We start from the raw sequence: 18,014 nt of genomic DNA on the forward strand, positions 1-18,014 counted from the left end.
CTGCAGGAAATGGAGAGAGTACTGCTTTCACAATGTTTGCTTCATCCCATGACATTTGAGCCCAATCCCATGACATTCATTTTTGTTAATTGAAATTCTGCTTAATCTGAACTAATTTTATTTGTTTTTTGCTAAATGTTTCAGCCAAAAATAAAATGAAATTGTAGATAATTTTTAAAAAATGACAAATTTATAAATTTCATGCATAATGCATTATAGCATACTGTAAATATGGGGTAACAATTTATGACATTGTAGCTAATATTGTGTTAGTATGATATACGTGTCGAAATTCCCCCACTGAAGGGAGATGGTTAAGATTAAGGCTTACGGTAAAGAACTCTGCTTCTATTTATACTATTTTAGATGCTTTTTTTGCGTTTTAATAGGGTACGTCAAGAGAATGTACACTAAGAAGAAATTTTTCGAAAAATTCCCACCCCACGGGGGATGTATTATACATTTATAATAGATACATTTTGAGCCACAACAACGCGTGGTGGGGTCTGCTAGTGTTAAATAATTTGGGAACATAAATATTAAAATTATTTACATATTCTATTACTTGATGTCAAGTTAATCCAATAATTTTATATTAAATTTGTAACACTGAAATTAGATAGCAATTTAATAATGTTCAGTTTAGCAGCTAATAATTATTTCCATTCATTCACAATTTTGTAATCAGAAGATTAAGCATAAATTATTAATAAATTCTGAAATATTATATATTAAATCATTAATAATTCCAAATCCAAATAGTTAATTATTCTAAAAATTAAATAAAACAAAATAATTATTACTTTAAATATTTTGATTTCATATAAATATTATATAGTGACTTTTTGCTAATTGAAACTCTGCTTAATCTGAACCAATTTTATTTGTTTTTTGCTAAATATTTCAGCCAAAAATAAAATGAAATCATAGATAATTTTTTAAAAAATGACAAATTTATAAATTTAATGTATAATGCTTTATAGCATAAATATAGGATAACAATTTTTTAAATATATTATATGTGTTTGTCTGTAGTCCTGTTTGAATTTGTTCTTTATATAACCTGCTAATTCAAACTTTTCAATAATCTAAACAATCCCACACAATAATTATTTTGAATTAGTAAGTGTGCACTATATTTAGGAAATCACATTTAAAATTCTTTATATTTTTAATCAAATCAGTATTTTAAAAAGTTCAATAAAATTCAATAAATAAATTAAATTATCTTGCATTGATGTTTACTTGGAAGGTAAAATGAATATTCTTCTGTATTGTAATCATTTGGCATAATCAATAATTATATTACATTAGCTTAATCAGCAGATATTGATATCTTTTTTTTTTTTCAAAGTGTTACAAATTGAATTTTATCCTATCTATTATATCAATTAAAAATATATATATCAATATCTTGTAATTAACAAACCTTTTCTTTTATTTACATCATACATAAGTTTCCAAATTTTTAATGAAGAAATATGTTGAAGATTATTTTCATTATCTGCTTGATAAATTTCTATATTTCCTGCAACAGTTCCTATAGCTATATGTTGACATTTATAATCTATAGTTAAAACTGTTGGAGAAGCTAAAAAAGAAAACATAAAACAATGTAATACTTTATTTCAACATATAATTATTAATTATATTAATAATTACATATATTATCATCATTTAATTAATTCAAAAATACATATTAAAAAATTAAAAACTATTTAATATATAACCATCTGAAAAAAATTGTTAAGATTGAACAAAACATTTTCAACCTATTATCATAGGCCATCTTCAGGTTTTAAATTTGGTTATAAATCATTAGAAAAATGGAATATTCACATATTTAAAATTCCAATTACAAATTTTAACTTGAACAAATAAAATAAATGTATAATGAACAAAATATGATTATCAAAAATAAAATTAAGAAATATTAAATGAAAAATATTAGATAAAATTTCTAAAGAAACATAACATAAAAATAAAAAATAAAACCAAAGTTGATTGTAGGCCATATATGAATTAAGGATTTTTATGCCTGAACTTTTTTCTATTATGTATTTCCATGCCAAGGGAATATGCATCCCTGGCATTGGTCATTAATTTTGCTCTTATATACAGATGTACCCCAGGTTACAACCATCTCATGATAAATAAACCACAGATATGACAATCATATATTTCTACCCCTGCCATGATTTGAGTTAGCTCTCCCAACCAATATAATGCTTTGTCCCTTCCAAGGGTTGCCACCTGTCTGGTTTTTACATCATGTATCCAGGTGTCTGGGTTTTAAGAAAATTTAGCAAATCATCAATAATTAATTATTTTTTAATTATATAGCTGATTTTATAACCGACAAACAGAAACAGTCTGATAATTTAATTAGCAAGTCATTTATAACAACATTCTAGAGTAGGGGTCCAAATACTGAGTTTTGAGGACAGCCTTTATTTAGGGACAGTTTTTTTTTTTAACAAAGCCCAATTTAGGCTCAGCTGTTCTATCTTTTAAGAAATCCTTGATTGAGTAAGTATAAATTATTTTGTGGTACTTTGGTATCTCTAATAAGTTTTAAGATTGAGGACCACCACACATCATCAAATGAGCCTTTGATATCTAGAAATATTAACAGAGACATCAATCTCTTCTTTCCTTGCTGTAGAGTATCATACAATTTAACAAGGGCATCCTCTGCAGAATGCTGGGGCATAAAACCATATTGATCATTGCTCAAAAACTTTCCATGAGGTGAAACTTTCTTTCAATAAAAATAAGTGTATGGGAAATGGTAAGTCACGATTTAACTTATTTGATGGAGCACATTATGTATGTCTGGATTTCTATTTTTGCATGTTCACTGCAGGAAATGGAGAGAGTACTGCTTTCACAATGTTTGCTTCATCCCATGACATTTGAGCCCAATCCCATGACATTCATTTTTGTTAATTGAAATTCTGCTTAATCTGAACTAATTTTATTTGTTTTTTGCTAAATGTTTCAGCCAAAAATAAAATGAAATTGTAGATAATTTTTAAAAAATGACAAATTTATAAATTTCATGCATAATGCATTATAGCATACTGTAAATATGGGGTAACAATTTATGACATTGTAGCTAATATTGTGTTAGTATGGCCTTTTTTAACATTTTATTTATATTCTTTAAGACATACCATGAGATTTATTTGTGTAACACCAATACAATCTTTTTGACCCCTAATTGTTAGTTCTCATAAGGTATTTGTACATTCCAGATCATATATTAAATTTGTATTAAATGATTGAAAATACTTTACCTCCAATCACAGACTTATAGCTTACAGTTGCTTCATTTTGCAATTTCCAAACCTAGAAATAATAATAATGGTATAAAATAAACTGAATACTATCTTACAGTACTTAATTAAGTATGTATATTTGTTACAAGATTAAATCCAAAGTTTTTACATAAAATATAAATGATGTAAATATAATTACTCTACATATTGCATCTTCTGATATAGACAATAATGTATTAAAAAATGAGAAGCAGCATTCAATGGGGGTTGATATGTCATCCAGAATAAAAGAAAATTGTTTAGTCTAAAATATAAATAACTAAATTATAATTATTTATGAAACTTTAAATAAACTTTTTATTTACACTATTAAGTATTTCAAGTTTAAAAAAAAAAACAAATATTTTCAAGCTATATTCTTCTTCTTAAAAATCCTTAACAAAGATTATATATTTAATGCTAATTAAAATTCCTAACATTATTTTATAGTTTAAATAATTTGAACAAGTTAAGGGTCATATGTAAACTATGTATTACATTTAAGTTTAAAGAAAAGTATTGCTTATATGTACATAATTTTTCAATATATATTTTATAAAAATAGTAATAAAAACAATTTCAGTACTGTTGTTTTAATATTTGTTTAAAGCCATACTAGATTAGTGGGGGTTTGTGACCCCTTGAGAAGTTGTGGAAAAATTATTATGGGTCACTGAAATTTCAAAAAATCTGTATAACAGTGAAAAAATAAGTGTGTTAAAATATTATTTTTATCTTAAAAACCAAATAATAAAAAAATATGAATAAAATTTTGCACTTTATTTTTATATTCAGAGAATTATTAAATCTATTCTGTTTCAATGAAAAATAATTTTGTATGAAACAAATTATGAAATCTAAAATATCACACTTAAGCTACTAGGTGCATAATGTTCATTTAATTGGGAGTTAGGTGTGAAAATGATAGCAATTGTTCTGTTTAATACTCAGAGCTGACATATTAAACAAAACATTGCCAATTGGGCTACTTTTGGTGTCATTTTGACAACCAGAAAAGGTGTTTCAGCAATGGTTGTCAATTGGGAGAATTTAATTTATGGTTTTTGAGTCTCTACATAATCGTCATTTTATAAGTCAAGTATTATTAATTATTATCAATCCTTTGTATACAGGGCTATAGGAATGAGGAAAAAGTGATGTGGCATAAAGAGAGAGTAATTGTCACTTTAAGGGGGAAGTAATCCCTATGGTATTGATTTTCCCTTTCCCTTTCCTCTTTGAAAAAATCTATAGGCTTGACTTGACAGTGTTACACACTAGTGGGTGATTTGAAATTAAAATTGTACAGTAGGATACTTTGTACTTTGAATGCTTGAGTTTAAATTTGACAAAATTTTATCTTGGCATTTGAACGATGCTTTGAAGTTCAAACTGTGCACACAGTAAAAAATGTATTTGAAGCATAGACACAATCTGTTATGTGTCCAACTCATCTCTTGCTCTCACTCTTACATTATGCTAGTATGTTTTCAGTGCTTTTTTCACTTTCTTTTTGGTTTGTTTGGTTATATATACTGTATTGTGTGTTATTTATTGATCTTTAACAATTTTTTCACGCAATTTTTCTTCATCAACAGATTTTGGGTGCCCTTGTTTTGCATCCTTTAGTTCAAATTATATTTGACATATTTGAAGTTTAGGAGCATCTTCCTCATACACTTTACAATTGTTTTTACTGTTTTGTATGGTGTTATTTCCTTTTTCAAAGTCATAAAACAATATTCCTGATATGCTTTTTATCCAAAGATATTACAAGTTGATTTTATTCAAACAAAATATGAAGTAGAGTTTAAAATAAGCTTCTAAATAAAGAATAAAATCTCACAATATCTATAATAAGTAAAATTTCACAAAATTAAATCACACACCTATGTTAATGTTAAGATGGGAAAGTGTGGGACCAATAAATACAGTTTTGATTTTATTATACAGTATTTACATATTTTGTTCATGATTTTCCTGTTTCAATTTATTATTAAGACATTTAACTGTGTTATTTTTATCTTATATTATGTGTATTTGCTGTTTTAAGTTTATTAAAATGAGTATTGTTCAGGGTCTGGGAATGGATTAATTCACTTTCCATTATTTGTAATGGGAAAAATTGATTGAGACTTCAAACAATTTTGAGTTCAAATGACCTCCTGGAATAATTAAATATGAAGTATGAAGCACCACTGTATTTGTAATGTTGGCAGCAAAAAGTGTTTCATGGCCAGTCCAGCCAAACTGTTACTACAATCTTAGTACAGTTGACCCCCCTATAACACGGTAGATATGTTCCGTTCTTTATGAATCCGTTTTGTATGAGTCCTTGCCAATCACAGCCCGACACGTGTGAAGTTTACAGACTATGGCTGTTTGAAAGGTTTTCTTCCATAAAATTAATCGATTCCTAGACTAATTTGACTCAACATTTCCAAAATACGTATATTTTTTTGAGAATAATCCATATAAACTATGCTATAAACAAAAACTTGTAGGATTACTTACCGAGTGTGCACCGTTCGCCGTCGGCATTGCTTAAGCTTGTTTTCGTCGCGGAGCAGCACACCAAATGGCAGGCGCAATTTCTGATAAGTTATTTTTCTGCAAAAACTTCGTTGAACTTTGGAGACATCATTAATATAAATAATTTTTATGGCCATTGAATAAGAAATATTTCTTTCACAAAAAATGTATAAAATTAGTGCTGTATTAGACTTACGGTTCCTAATTTACATACTGTACAGACGATAGTAAACTCAACTTACTCGCCTAAACTCTCCGTAGTGTGACGCTGGATGGCGGAAAGTATATACATAATTATAATAAAGTTATAATAAATTAAGTTAATATATAATTATATATTACCTTACCTAACAGTACCTAATTTATATATAATTATATGTACAGTACCTAATTTATATATAATTTATATATAATACTGTACAGACGACAGTAAACTCAATTTACCCGCCTAAACTCTCCTTGGCATGGCACTGGACGGCAGAAAGCAGTTCGGCTGCCAGATGATGTTTTACTGAATTATAGGAGTTTTTTACCATATTTGTACGGATACCGTTGCAATTTTTTTGCTGTCATATAGGAATCCGAACTATAGGAACCAGTGTTATAGGGGGATCTACTGTATATCATACATGTTTAAAGTTTTTGATGTTTTTATTGATAGTTATTAATGCAGTTTGAATTTCTGAATTTCTATCTAAGATAGGAGGTCACAAATGTAGATATGTAGAATGTAGAACACCATGTCTAGAATATTCAAAATCATATCCCTCTCAAATATATATAAAATAACTAAAAATTGTCAAAATATTTACAAACTATAATGCTATTTGAAGAATTATATTCAATGAGAATTACTTTAATAATATTGACCAAATTCTAAAGTTAAATCTTAAATTTATGCTAATAATAAAAATTAATTACAAAATATTATTTTGCAAAATGTAAAATAACTTACTTTTAAATCTAAAATATAAATTTTCCTTTTGCTGCATAGAGCTATTTTCAATTCATAATAACTGAAGCAACAAGATGATATTCCATTCAAGCAAGAATATAAAACCTTTCCTCTATAAATTTTCTCTGAAATGTTGATTTAAATTCAAGCTGCTTTTTTTTCAGAGCAAAAAATTTTTCTGACACTTTAAGTGTTTTCAGCCTACATTATCATCAACATTACATGCATTTAATCTGAAAACACAAGATTTCTACAAAAAATTTTTGTTCTGAAGAAAAGCTGTTTGTATTGGATTTACATTTAAGAAGTTTCTTTAATAAATGTATTAAATTCATATTATTGTAATTAATTAAGTTGACAATTTTGCAAAAATCACTTTGCTTTGCTCACTTCATCTTTCTAAAATATAAATCAAAGTATATTAATTGTTGATTAAACTGTAATTTCAAAATTGAATTTGTATATTTATGATTTTCATTACTGAAAAAAGTTTTAAAGAATGTATTTTATCACTTATTCTTTCACTTTTTGTACTAACATTCTTCATTTTTGCAACTTCATCAAAAATATTCAATTTCTTTCAAAATTACATTCTTTATTAAAACTGTATATCATCCAATCTGTGAAAGATCTTGTCGGCTCATTATTTATAAGCAAAGTTTTCAATTGATATTAAATTTTTCTTATAAATATTTAACAATTTTTAAATTTAAAATTCATTCATTATTTAATGTTATTCCACTATAATATGTAAAGAAGAACAAGAACTTTTAAGTGCACATTAAAAGGAAAATATAATAAATAAATGTTTTCAAAATTATAATATTATTATCAAATTATTTTATTTTTTCAATGTTAGGTCATGGATATGTAAATCTAATTTTACATATATTGATATAACAGAAAAATTATCTATTTTATAATAACTATAATATAAATATATTTCCTTTAATGATTTAAAACTATTGTTATCTTCTAAACTATCATATACAATAGTGCTTGTAAACTGTACATCAAAAATATAATAATACTTCATAATATTATAAAGTATTGAATACAATTAAAGTTTTTTTCAAGCCAAGTTCAAGTAAATAATGAAAANATTAAATAAAAAGTAAAAATTAATTAATTATTATTATTATTTTTTTCAATAACGAACCGAGATGACTTTAGTGTACGCCTAACGGCTACTATGTGGACTAAAGTCGGGAAGTATTGTATAGGTTTATTATGTTGCTAATTTGATCACTAAAAATTTTTTAAAATATTTTACAATATTTCTTAAAATTAATATTTTAATTTGCATGAAATAAAATACTTATTTATTAATACAACAAATATAACATGACTTTTCTAGAAAACTTATTAAAATAGTTTATATAATATATTCGTACAGCCAAAAGTTGTAAGAGGGAGTCAAATCATTGTACGTTTATTTGAGCAACCTGTATGGGTTTGTGACAGTCCATTTGTATGATTTACATTTCCAAACAGTGTTACTTTCCATGCAAACATTTCCATCCGGCATATCAATCTGCAGTGCATCAAGAAAAAAATGATGACTTGCAACAACACCAAATTAATCTGAAACTGATCAATGAGCTGTGATCCAGTTTTTTGTTGTAGAGGGTTGTAGAGCAGCCAAAATCCATAGACAGATTTGGGCAGTATACAATGGAACCTGCTTATCATTCCAAATATCAGAACCAAAGACACTACAAATCAAGTGTGTGTTTAAGCCATCTGGATATTGCTGTCAACAGCTGGCATGCTGAAAAAAGTGAATGACACTATTCAAAAAATTTGACATACAAGTTTCCAAACCCAAAACACTTCCTTATCCCTCACGTCACCCTGTATAGAGTTGCGATATACAGTTGACCCCCCTATAACGTGGGTTCCTATAATGGAAATTCCTATAACGTAGCGAAAAAATTGTAGCAATATTCGTATAAAGGAACTCCTAAAACGTCGTCGCCAACTCATGTCGCGACAAGATTGATAGAATCTGGACCAATAGTGGATGAGCAGCCGAACTACTTTCCTTCGCCCTGCGCCACGCTACGGAGAGTTTAGGTGGCTAAATTGAGTTTGCTATCGTCTGTTTAGTATTATATATAAATTAGGTACTGTACATATAATTATATACTAATTATATATAAATTAGGTACTGTATATATAATTATATATTAACTTAATTTATTGTAACTTTATTATAATTATATATATACTTTCCACTGTCCAGCGCCACGCTACGGAGAGTTTAGGCGAGTAAGTTGAGTNACAATGGATGAATGGTTGCATCTGGCCATTGTCTAACTTTTCTGTTTTTTGACTTTTTTCATTCTGTGGGTGATAAGAGGACCTTTATTTTTAATTGTGTCCATCGTGGATTCAGCTAAGTCCACAACGAGGGCAGCTGGATGTAAGTCAAACAAGTATGATTGGTTTAACAAATAGTAAAAAATGTTCAATAATCTTATTATTTCAATAAAATTATTCACTTGTTTTCCAAAGCAACTACTGTCTACCTAATGCTGAATGGTTTCCATCAATTTTTATCACAATGCTACCTCACTTACAATGTCCTTATTTCTGGTTTTGAATTTATGGCAACTCTAACTTGTCTTTGGACCTCTGAAGAAGGCACTTTACATCAGACAATGATTTGACGTGGGATGTTGAGAAATGGTTTGAGAACAATCAAAGACTTACTTCTATTATGGTATCTATGAATATAAACTAATCACAAAGTTGGACAGTTGTGTAAACATCAGTGGCAATTACTTTTAATTGTACTCATGTTTCCCGAAAACATTGATGAACTCTTACAACTTTTGGCTCACACAAATATATGGTTTTATATTTTTATTTATTACTTAATTAATAAAAAAAACTTGCTTAATATAAAGAAAAATCTCATATTTTATTATATAAACATTAAATAACTACTCACCACACCACACTAACTTAAAAAATTACGCCCATGGAACCAATTTACGGTGTGCTAACATCAAAAAACATCGAAAACACAAACCATTTTCAAAACCCTCTGCATCACAGCACACTCTAGCCACTCATTGTATCTGGGCAGGCTGATGTAAATTTTTTGTAAATTGTTTCAAACTCAAGATCAAACTCTTAGGTAAACGGCATTCATTAATCAAATTCCTGTCTCAAAACCATTAGAACCTGATGCAGAGCCCAGAAGGGGTTTGAAAACGTTTGTTTTTTTCGATGTTACCACACCATAAACTGGTTCCATGTGCGTAATTTTTTTCATTTATTTTATTATATATTTATTTAAATGCTTTTATATTGTAATATTACAATTTATAACACTACAAATACATTTCAAATTTAAACACAAAACTTTATTGTAATGTACAGTACATTACCATTTCCAATATATTGAGATAAATCCCATAAAATAACATTATCATCAGAACAGGAACATAAGAAATCACCCTGATGTGGATGACAAAATGATAATGCCTGAATTGGTAAATGATGTCCAGTAAGTATAACAGGCTGAAAATAAAATTAAATAAATAGTTTTCTAGTGAATAAATTAAAAGAAAAAATATATTTTAGTAAAATTTCAAAGTCAATAAAAAATTATTAAATTTAGATAATTATTCCTTCCAGATAATTTTAATCGAGGTAACCTTTTACTTAAAATTCATTTACCAACTTCTTCAACAGAATTCTTTGTAATTGAAAACATAAATTTGGAAATATTTTTACAATCTTCTACTCAATTTCAAAAATATACTTGGACCATGCAATAATAATTTTTATAAACTGTTGTAATCTCTTTAATGAATATCTGAATTCATTACATTAAAATAATAAATTTTGTACATATTAACTAGATATAAATTGAGTTATCCAAACTTGAATAAATGTAACTATAAAGATAAACACAGCTTGTTTACTTTTCCAGCAGACAGCCGTACGCTTTACAAATGTTTTTGGCTTTTTCAAGAAGTCTGCTTCGGTCGAAGTTTTGAATCTTTTAAATCTTAGGAAAGTTTCTATTTTTGGAATGCTTTGAAAATTCTTATCTGTAGAGACATTTTTAAACAGGAGAGTATAGCATAAGCCAATATATGCACTATATTCTCCTGCTTAAAAACAGTTTAGAAAAATATCAAAAATTTGAAAAGTTATCAGATATTAGTCCAAATAATTCAATTAATTCAGTTTATATTCGCTATCTGAAATTCTCCTGATATCTGAAAGCAATTTGACAACAATTCAATTTATATCATAAAATTTATTTTTGAAAATATGTTAAAAATTATCCAAATATTGTCCTAAATAAAGTGAAATACAGTGCAAAATTACTCCCAGAAATTATATTATTATTATTATTATTAAAGTTGAACTAATCACTGCAGTTAACTTAATCCATTAACCAATACACCTTTAACAGTGAGTAAGGTTGGGCTGCGATTGGCTCATGTATTTAATGATTCCTACAACGTAAACTTCGATTAACGTGGAATGTATCTAAGCATTATAGGGGGGTCTACTGTATCTTATTTCTTGGATTTGTCCAATTTGAAACACTTTTTCCCAATTGGAAACATTTATCCAAAATGTCCTGATTTGTTCATTTCTACCAAAAATATTCAGATTTGTATTAAAAATCATCAAATAAAAAGTGCAGGAGGGAGGTGTCTGCAGATGTGCATGCATAGGCCACCTATCTTTACATGCTCACCATTAGTAATCTGTGGAGCATGTATTGTGTTCTGTTGGCCTTGTGTAACACAATGACTTCAAATCATTGATGACTTTGTGCAATCAGCAACAATGGATGAATGGTTGCATCTGGCCATTGTCTAACTTTTCTGTTTTTTGACTTTTTTCATTCTGTGGGTGATAAGAGGACCTTTATTTTTAATTGTGTCCATCGTGGATTCAGCTAAGTCCACAACGAGGGCAGCTGGATGTAAGTCAAACAAGTATGATTGGTTTAACAAATAGTAAAAAATGTTCAATAATCTTATTATTTCAATAAAATTATTCACTTGTTTTCCAAAGCAACTACTGTCTACCTAATGCTGAATGGTTTCCATCAATTTTTATCACAATGCTACCTCACTTACAATGTCCTTATTTCTGGTTTTGAATTTATGGCAACTCTAACTTGTCTTTGGACCTCTGAAGAAGGCACTTTACATCAGACAATGATTTGACGTGGGATGTTGAGAAATGGTTTGAGAACAATCAAAGACTTACTTCTATTATGGTATCTATGAATATAAACTAATCACAAAGTTGGACAGTTGTGTAAACATCAGTGGCAATTACTTTTAATTGTACTCATGTTTCCCGAAAACATTGATGAACTCTTACAACTTTTGGCTCACACAAATATATGGTTTTATATTTTTATTTATTACTTAATTAATAAAAAAAACTTGCTTAATATAAAGAAAAATCTCATATTTTATTATATAAACATTAAATAACTACTCACCACACCACACTAACTTAAAAAATTACGCCCATGGAACCAATTTACGGTGTGCTAACATCAAAAAACATCGAAAACACAAACCATTTTCAAAACCCTCTGCATCACAGCACGCTCTAGCCACTCATTGTATCTGGGCAGGCTGATGTAAATTTTTTGTAAATTGTTTCAAACTCAAGATCAAACTCTTAGGTAAACGGCATTCATTAATCAAATTCCTGTCTCAAAACCATTAGAACCTGATGCAGAGCCCAGAAGGGGTTTGAAAACGTTTGTTTTTTTCGATGTTACCACACCATAAACTGGTTCCATGTGCGTAATTTTTTTCATTTATTTTATTATATATTTATTTAAATGCTTTTATATTGTAATATTACAATTTATAACACTACAAATACATTTCAAATTTAAACACAAAACTTTATTGTAATGTACAGTACATTACCATTTCCAATATATTGAGATAAATCCCATAAAATAACATTATCATCAGAACAGGAACATAAGAAATCACCCTGATGTGGATGACAAAATGATAATGCCTGAATTGGTAAATGATGTCCAGTAAGTATAACAGGCTGAAAATAAAATTAAATAAATATTTTTCTAGTGAATAAATTAAAAGAAAAAATATATTTTAGTAAAATTTCAAAGTCAATAAAAAATTATTAAATTTAGATAATTATTCCTTCCAGATAATTTTAATCGAGGTAACCTTTTACTTAAAATTCATTTACCAACTTCTTCAACAGAATTCTTTGTAATTGAAAACATAAATTTGGAAATATTTTTACAATCTTCTACTCAATTTCAAAAATATACTTGGACCATGCAATAATAATTTTTATAAACTGTTGTAATCTCTTTAATGAATATCTGAATTCATTACATTAAAATAATAAATTTTGTACATATTAACTAGATATAAATTGAGTTATCCAAACTTGAATAAATGTAACTATAAAGATAAACACAGCTTGTTTACTTTTCCAGCAGACAGCCGTACGCTTTACAAATGTTTTTGGCTTTTTCAAGAAGTCTGCTTCGGTCGAAGTTTTGAATCTTTTAAATCTTAGGAAAGTTTCTATTTTTGGAATGCTTTGAAAATTCTTATCTGTAGAGACATTTTTAAACAGGAGAGTATAGCATAAGCCAATATATGCACTATATTCTCCTGCTTAAAAACAGTTTAGAAAAATATCAAAAATTTGAAAAGTTATCAGATATTAGTCCAAATAATTCAATTAATTCAGTTTATATTCGCTATCTGAAATTCTCCTGATATCTGAAAGCAATTTGACAACAATTCAATTTATATCATAAAATTTATTTTTGAAAATATGTTAAAAATTATCCAAATATTGTCCTAAATAAAGTGAAATACAGTGCAAAATTACTCCCAGAAATTATATTATTATTATTATTATTAAAGTTGAACTAATCACTGCAGTTAACTTAATCCATTAACCAATACACCTTTAACAGTGAGTAAGGTTGGAAAAATGCTAATTCTTTCCTGTTTTCAATTCATTTAATGAGCCATCTTCAAGCATAAATGAACATAAAGGTGAAGACGTAGCGAGACTAACTACAGTAGGAATGGCTCCAACCCCTGTAGTCGGTTGCGGAACAGATGGCCTTACCGGGAAAAGAAGATCCAGGTGAAAAGTTTCAGCCATCTCGGAAACTTTTGACCACTCCTAGGCCCCCTCTAGCTACAAACCTACATAAAAGAATACCAGTGTCAGATAAGAAAGATGAGATATAGTAAATAAGCCAGGTGCTGTGTAAGTGCCAAAATTACAGTCCATCTTATCATTTTTTCAACTTTACTCACTGTTAAAGATTATTGATTACTTCATTATATGAGGCGTGTTTTTAAAGTAAGTACTGTTTTAATACAACGCCGCTGGAGTGCTGCAGTCGGCACTTAGCGCATGCGCGCTGTGTACCTACATCTGTTGGGAAGCCACAAATGCCATTACGGAGCCAGTCGACTGTGTTTACTGTTGTTTGTGTGTTATTGAAACGCCGCCTCTCATTGAGAATCCCGCCGACTGCAAAGTGCGTGCCGTTATTTGTTTTCTCAGCGCGAAAGGCTCAAAAGCGGCTGAAATTCATCGCCAAATCAGTGAAGTTTATGGTGAAAGCATTATGAGTGAAGGAATGGTACGAAAATGGGTTAGGGCCTTTAGTAATGGCCACACAAACATTCACGATGAGGAACGAAGTGGGCGACCTTCAGTCATTATCGACGATTTGATTGAAAAAGTGGACTGTAGAGTGAAAGAAAACAGACGATTCACAATTTCATCTTTATCTAAACAGTTTCCTGCAGTTTCAAGAAGTGTTCTCTATGAAATTGTGACTGGACGATTAAATTATCGGAAGTTGTGTTCCCGTTGGGTGCGGAAAATGTTGACAGAGGAGCACAAAACCAAACGTTTGGCCAGTGCATTGACTTTTCTTGAGCGCTACAGTGACGAAGGAGATGATTTTTTAAGTCGTATTGTTACAGGCGATGAAACGTGGGTAGCCTACGTTACACCGGAATCAAAGCAACAATCCATGGAATGGCGACATTCATCATCTCCAAGGAAAGTCAAGTTCAAGCAAACAATTTCTGCTCAGAAAATCATGTGCACGGTGTTTTGGGACAGATACAGAGTGTTGCTTGTTGATTTTTTGCCTCATGGTGAAACGATCAATTCAGCTGCATACTGTGAGACTTTAAAAAAACTGCGCCGTGCAGTACAAAACAAAAGGCGGGGCTTACTGAGCAAGGGTGTCGTTTTGCTCCACGATAATGCTCGTCCACATACGGCAAATCAAACTCAAGACCTAATCACATCATTTGGCTGGGAACAATTAGACCACCCTCCATACAGTCCCGACCTAGCGCCGAGTGACTATCATTTGTTTCTGCATTTGAAGAAGCATCTGGCAGGGCAGCGCCATAACAATCACGACGAAGTCAAAACGACCGTTCTGCAGTGGTTGTCTCATCAGGCGGCAACATTCTTTGAGGATGGAATACAAAAGCTGGTCCCACGATACGATAAGTGTCTCAATATTAATGGGAATTATGTAGAAAAGTAGTGTAAAATATGGGCTTTCACATAAATAAAAATTTTGTTAAAAATGTTTGCTTGTTTTTTTTATATTTCAAAACGGTACTTACTTTAAAAACACGCCTCGTATAATTATTATTTACCATAATATCAAATTTGCTTATTATCTTTTAAATTTTTTCAAGACTTCTTTTCTATTTATATTTTACCATAACAAAGCCTCTAAATTAAAGGATGTAATGTTTAATGTTTTGTGCAGTATTATTTAATACCATATAAGTAATAAAATTTCTTGTATTAAATTTACCTGATCTTTCAAAAACCAAATTCCTATGTCTTTATTAGTCTTTAATTTAACTGCTAAATATTTTCCATTATGAGCAGTTACATCGAAATTGGAATTGCCATCATTAGACGAGACATCTCTCACGGACAAACGAATCATCCCTTCTCCAGTTTAAAATTAACCTGTAAATTAACGTGATTTTAATTATAAATATAAGTGAAAAACTTTTTCAATATTTATTTATTTATTTATCCATTCATTTATTTATAAACAAGAAAATTACCTTCTTTACAGCAGACTACATAACGGATTACGTCACGTTGCCAACTTCAACGGTTTTATACATATTTTTTTATTATTATTACTAAACATATTTAAAAAAAAGGTTTAAATAATTATTTTTAATTTATTTAAAATTAAAAATAATATTCTTTAATATACGTTTGAAATTTCGAAAAGTTTTGTAATGATAGCGAATTATATATCGAGTACTCGTTTATTGAAGCCGCGCCATATACAGTCCAGTCCACTTGCAGAACCGGATAAGTGAGCAATTAGCTTAAGCGGACTCGACAGTGTGTTTGTGTGTGGTTTTTTCTTTCTTTTTGGGTAGCCGGGTGAAAGTGATGCATCCATCATATCTGGGACAGACAATTTCCTGAAAAATTCCCGGTTTTGCTCGCCTGGATTCGATCCCGGGTTTCTCAGTGTAGTAGGCTGACTCCTTAACTCTTTTCCTTTTACTTTGGGAGATGCCAAGGCTCTTTGCACTGTTAAAATGTAAATTATCGTATTACAGCTTGTTGTAAGTTTTATAGTAAGAGTATTGATGAAAAATACTCAAAGCAGAAGATATTTCATTAATAATGAATATAGTCTCATTTAGCTATACGTCGCGCTTCCAACAGGTGAAAGTGCAAAATATTTTCATATTTCATAAAGTATTGAGATTTGCTAATATAAAAACATGAAACTCAAGACTGGTTGTGAAATATGTGAGACAATGTGATTTGTTGGATAATCTAAGATAAAGATTTATCGTATGAGTTTTACAAGACAAGACTCGAATGCGAATCTGAAGCGTATTAATTAACTCCTTCATTCCCGATTAATTTTTAATTAATTATAATTAAACATAAAAAATACTTAAAACTAAAAATAACGAAAGAAATTCGTTAATTTTGAAGGAAAAGCTTCAAAGTTTAACTTCCTTTGTCTCGCCTTTCTGTGAAATTTGACACCGATGAGTCATTGTTTACACAGCTGGATGACCTTGAGAACAGCTGGAGTCGGATTTCCCGGGACATTCTCATAATGTTATTAATTGAAAATTCGTTCAAGTGGGTTGCATTTATTCAGTTGAGTACTGAGTGACTTTTTCCCAGAATTTGTGTTTGAATACCGAATTGTTCGAGCACNATCTATTAATTAAAAAAATTAAAAAACTATTGGAGGCTGTTTTTGACATCAGAAAGTAGCTTTAAATAACTTTACCGAAGGAAAATCCGTGCGCTAGAACTTTAGAACGATGAATTAAATTTGATAAAAAAAATCCCATTAAAAAACAATTAAGTGTTAATCGTGCGTCATTAAAGGTAGATTAAAATCGCGATAAAATTTTTTCGCGCAGGTAAAAATTTTTGAAAAAATTTGGAGACTTAAAAACATTCCAAAAATTGAAAAAAAAATTTTTTTTTCAAAAATGGCCTTAAGGAACGAGTTTTTTGTAACGCTATTTTAATTAATTAATTAGAATTCAACTTTCTTTTTTATGAACGATTTGTTTTTTTCGCTTTCTTTCCTTAGATTGACTATTATTTTAAAGGGCTGATAAAAGGTATTGTATCAAACTTTTACTAAAGGTAAAAGTTTACTTTGTCATCTATATTTATTCTTTTTACTTCTCACATATATTCTCCCGGTATTATATAAATGTAAAGAATTACGGTATTCAAAAAACAATCATAGCAGCAGATCTCAATACGGATATGATTTACATATAATTGAATGTTTGTATATTATATATAGTAATCTATTGTACAGAACCGGATGACGATTTGAGGCTCTAGGTGACGGCCTAATAAACTCATCTTAAAAATATTTTGAATATTTTATCATAAAAACAAAAACGCGTGAGGCTGTAAATGCGCAAAAAATTTTAAAGTGCATAGGCGCAACAGTAGAAGTTTTTATTCACATTATTAATTTCATATACAATAGGGTGGCATTAGCAAAGCTTGCCTTACTTTATTATTTTTCATTCCCGGCACTGGTACTGATATGATATAAACTACATAAAACTTTTTACTTTTAAGTAATTCAAATTTTATTTATGCCATATTCCTATAAATAATATAAACTC

The 18,014-nt window shown here is 29.1% G+C and overlaps 2 protein-coding genes across 2 annotated transcripts; one reads left to right on the top strand and one right to left on the bottom strand.

Moving 5' to 3' along the window:
• Positions 1-1,406: 1,406 nt before the first annotated feature.
• Positions 1,407-17,161, bottom strand: LOC111640094 (WD repeat-containing protein 27-like). The gene is made up of 9 exons (XM_023386093.1): positions 17,147-17,161; positions 16,094-16,422; positions 15,936-16,016; positions 15,674-15,834; positions 12,741-12,873; positions 6,808-6,932; positions 3,481-3,585; positions 3,300-3,351; positions 1,407-1,591 (listed from the first exon to the last, which is right to left on the bottom strand). Exons 4-9 carry the CDS (start codon positions 15,809-15,811, stop codon positions 1,407-1,409), a joined length of 738 nt encoding a protein of 245 aa, XP_023241861.1. The 5' UTR covers positions 15,812-15,834; positions 15,936-16,016; positions 16,094-16,422; positions 17,147-17,161.
• Positions 14,421-15,490, top strand: LOC111640097 (histone-lysine N-methyltransferase SETMAR-like). Its single transcript, XM_023386095.1, has one exon. The coding sequence runs from the start codon at positions 14,450-14,452 to the stop codon at positions 15,392-15,394; it is 945 nt and encodes a 314-aa protein (XP_023241863.1). The 5' UTR covers positions 14,421-14,449; the 3' UTR covers positions 15,395-15,490.
• Positions 17,162-18,014: the final 853 nt, after the last annotated feature.

This window comes from Centruroides sculpturatus, unplaced genomic scaffold (genome assembly GCF_000671375.1).
Source record: "Centruroides sculpturatus isolate CEXI.00-Female unplaced genomic scaffold, Cexi_2.0 scaffold1322, whole genome shotgun sequence".
NCBI lineage: Eukaryota > Metazoa > Arthropoda > Arachnida > Scorpiones > Buthidae > Centruroides > Centruroides sculpturatus.

What these genes read in the sequence shown, in the direction of transcription:
- LOC111640094 (XM_023386093.1), bottom strand. Translation starts at nt 15,811, where the DNA reads ATGATTCGTTTGTCCGTGAGAGATGTCTCGTCTAATGATGGCAATTCC. An exon ending in TTTGGTTTTTGAAAGATCAG is followed by an intron (nt 12,874 to 15,673) that starts GTAAATTTAATA and finishes TTTTATTTTCAG; the next exon opens with CCTGTTATACTTACTGGACA. An exon ending in ATCTCAATATATTGGAAATG is followed by an intron (nt 6,933 to 12,740) that starts GTAATGTACTGT and finishes TCAACATTTCAG; the next exon opens with AGAAAATTTATAGAGGAAAG.
- LOC111640097 (XM_023386095.1), top strand. Translation starts at nt 14,450, where the DNA reads ATGAGTGAAGGAATGGTACGAAAATGGGTTAGGGCCTTTAGTAATGGC.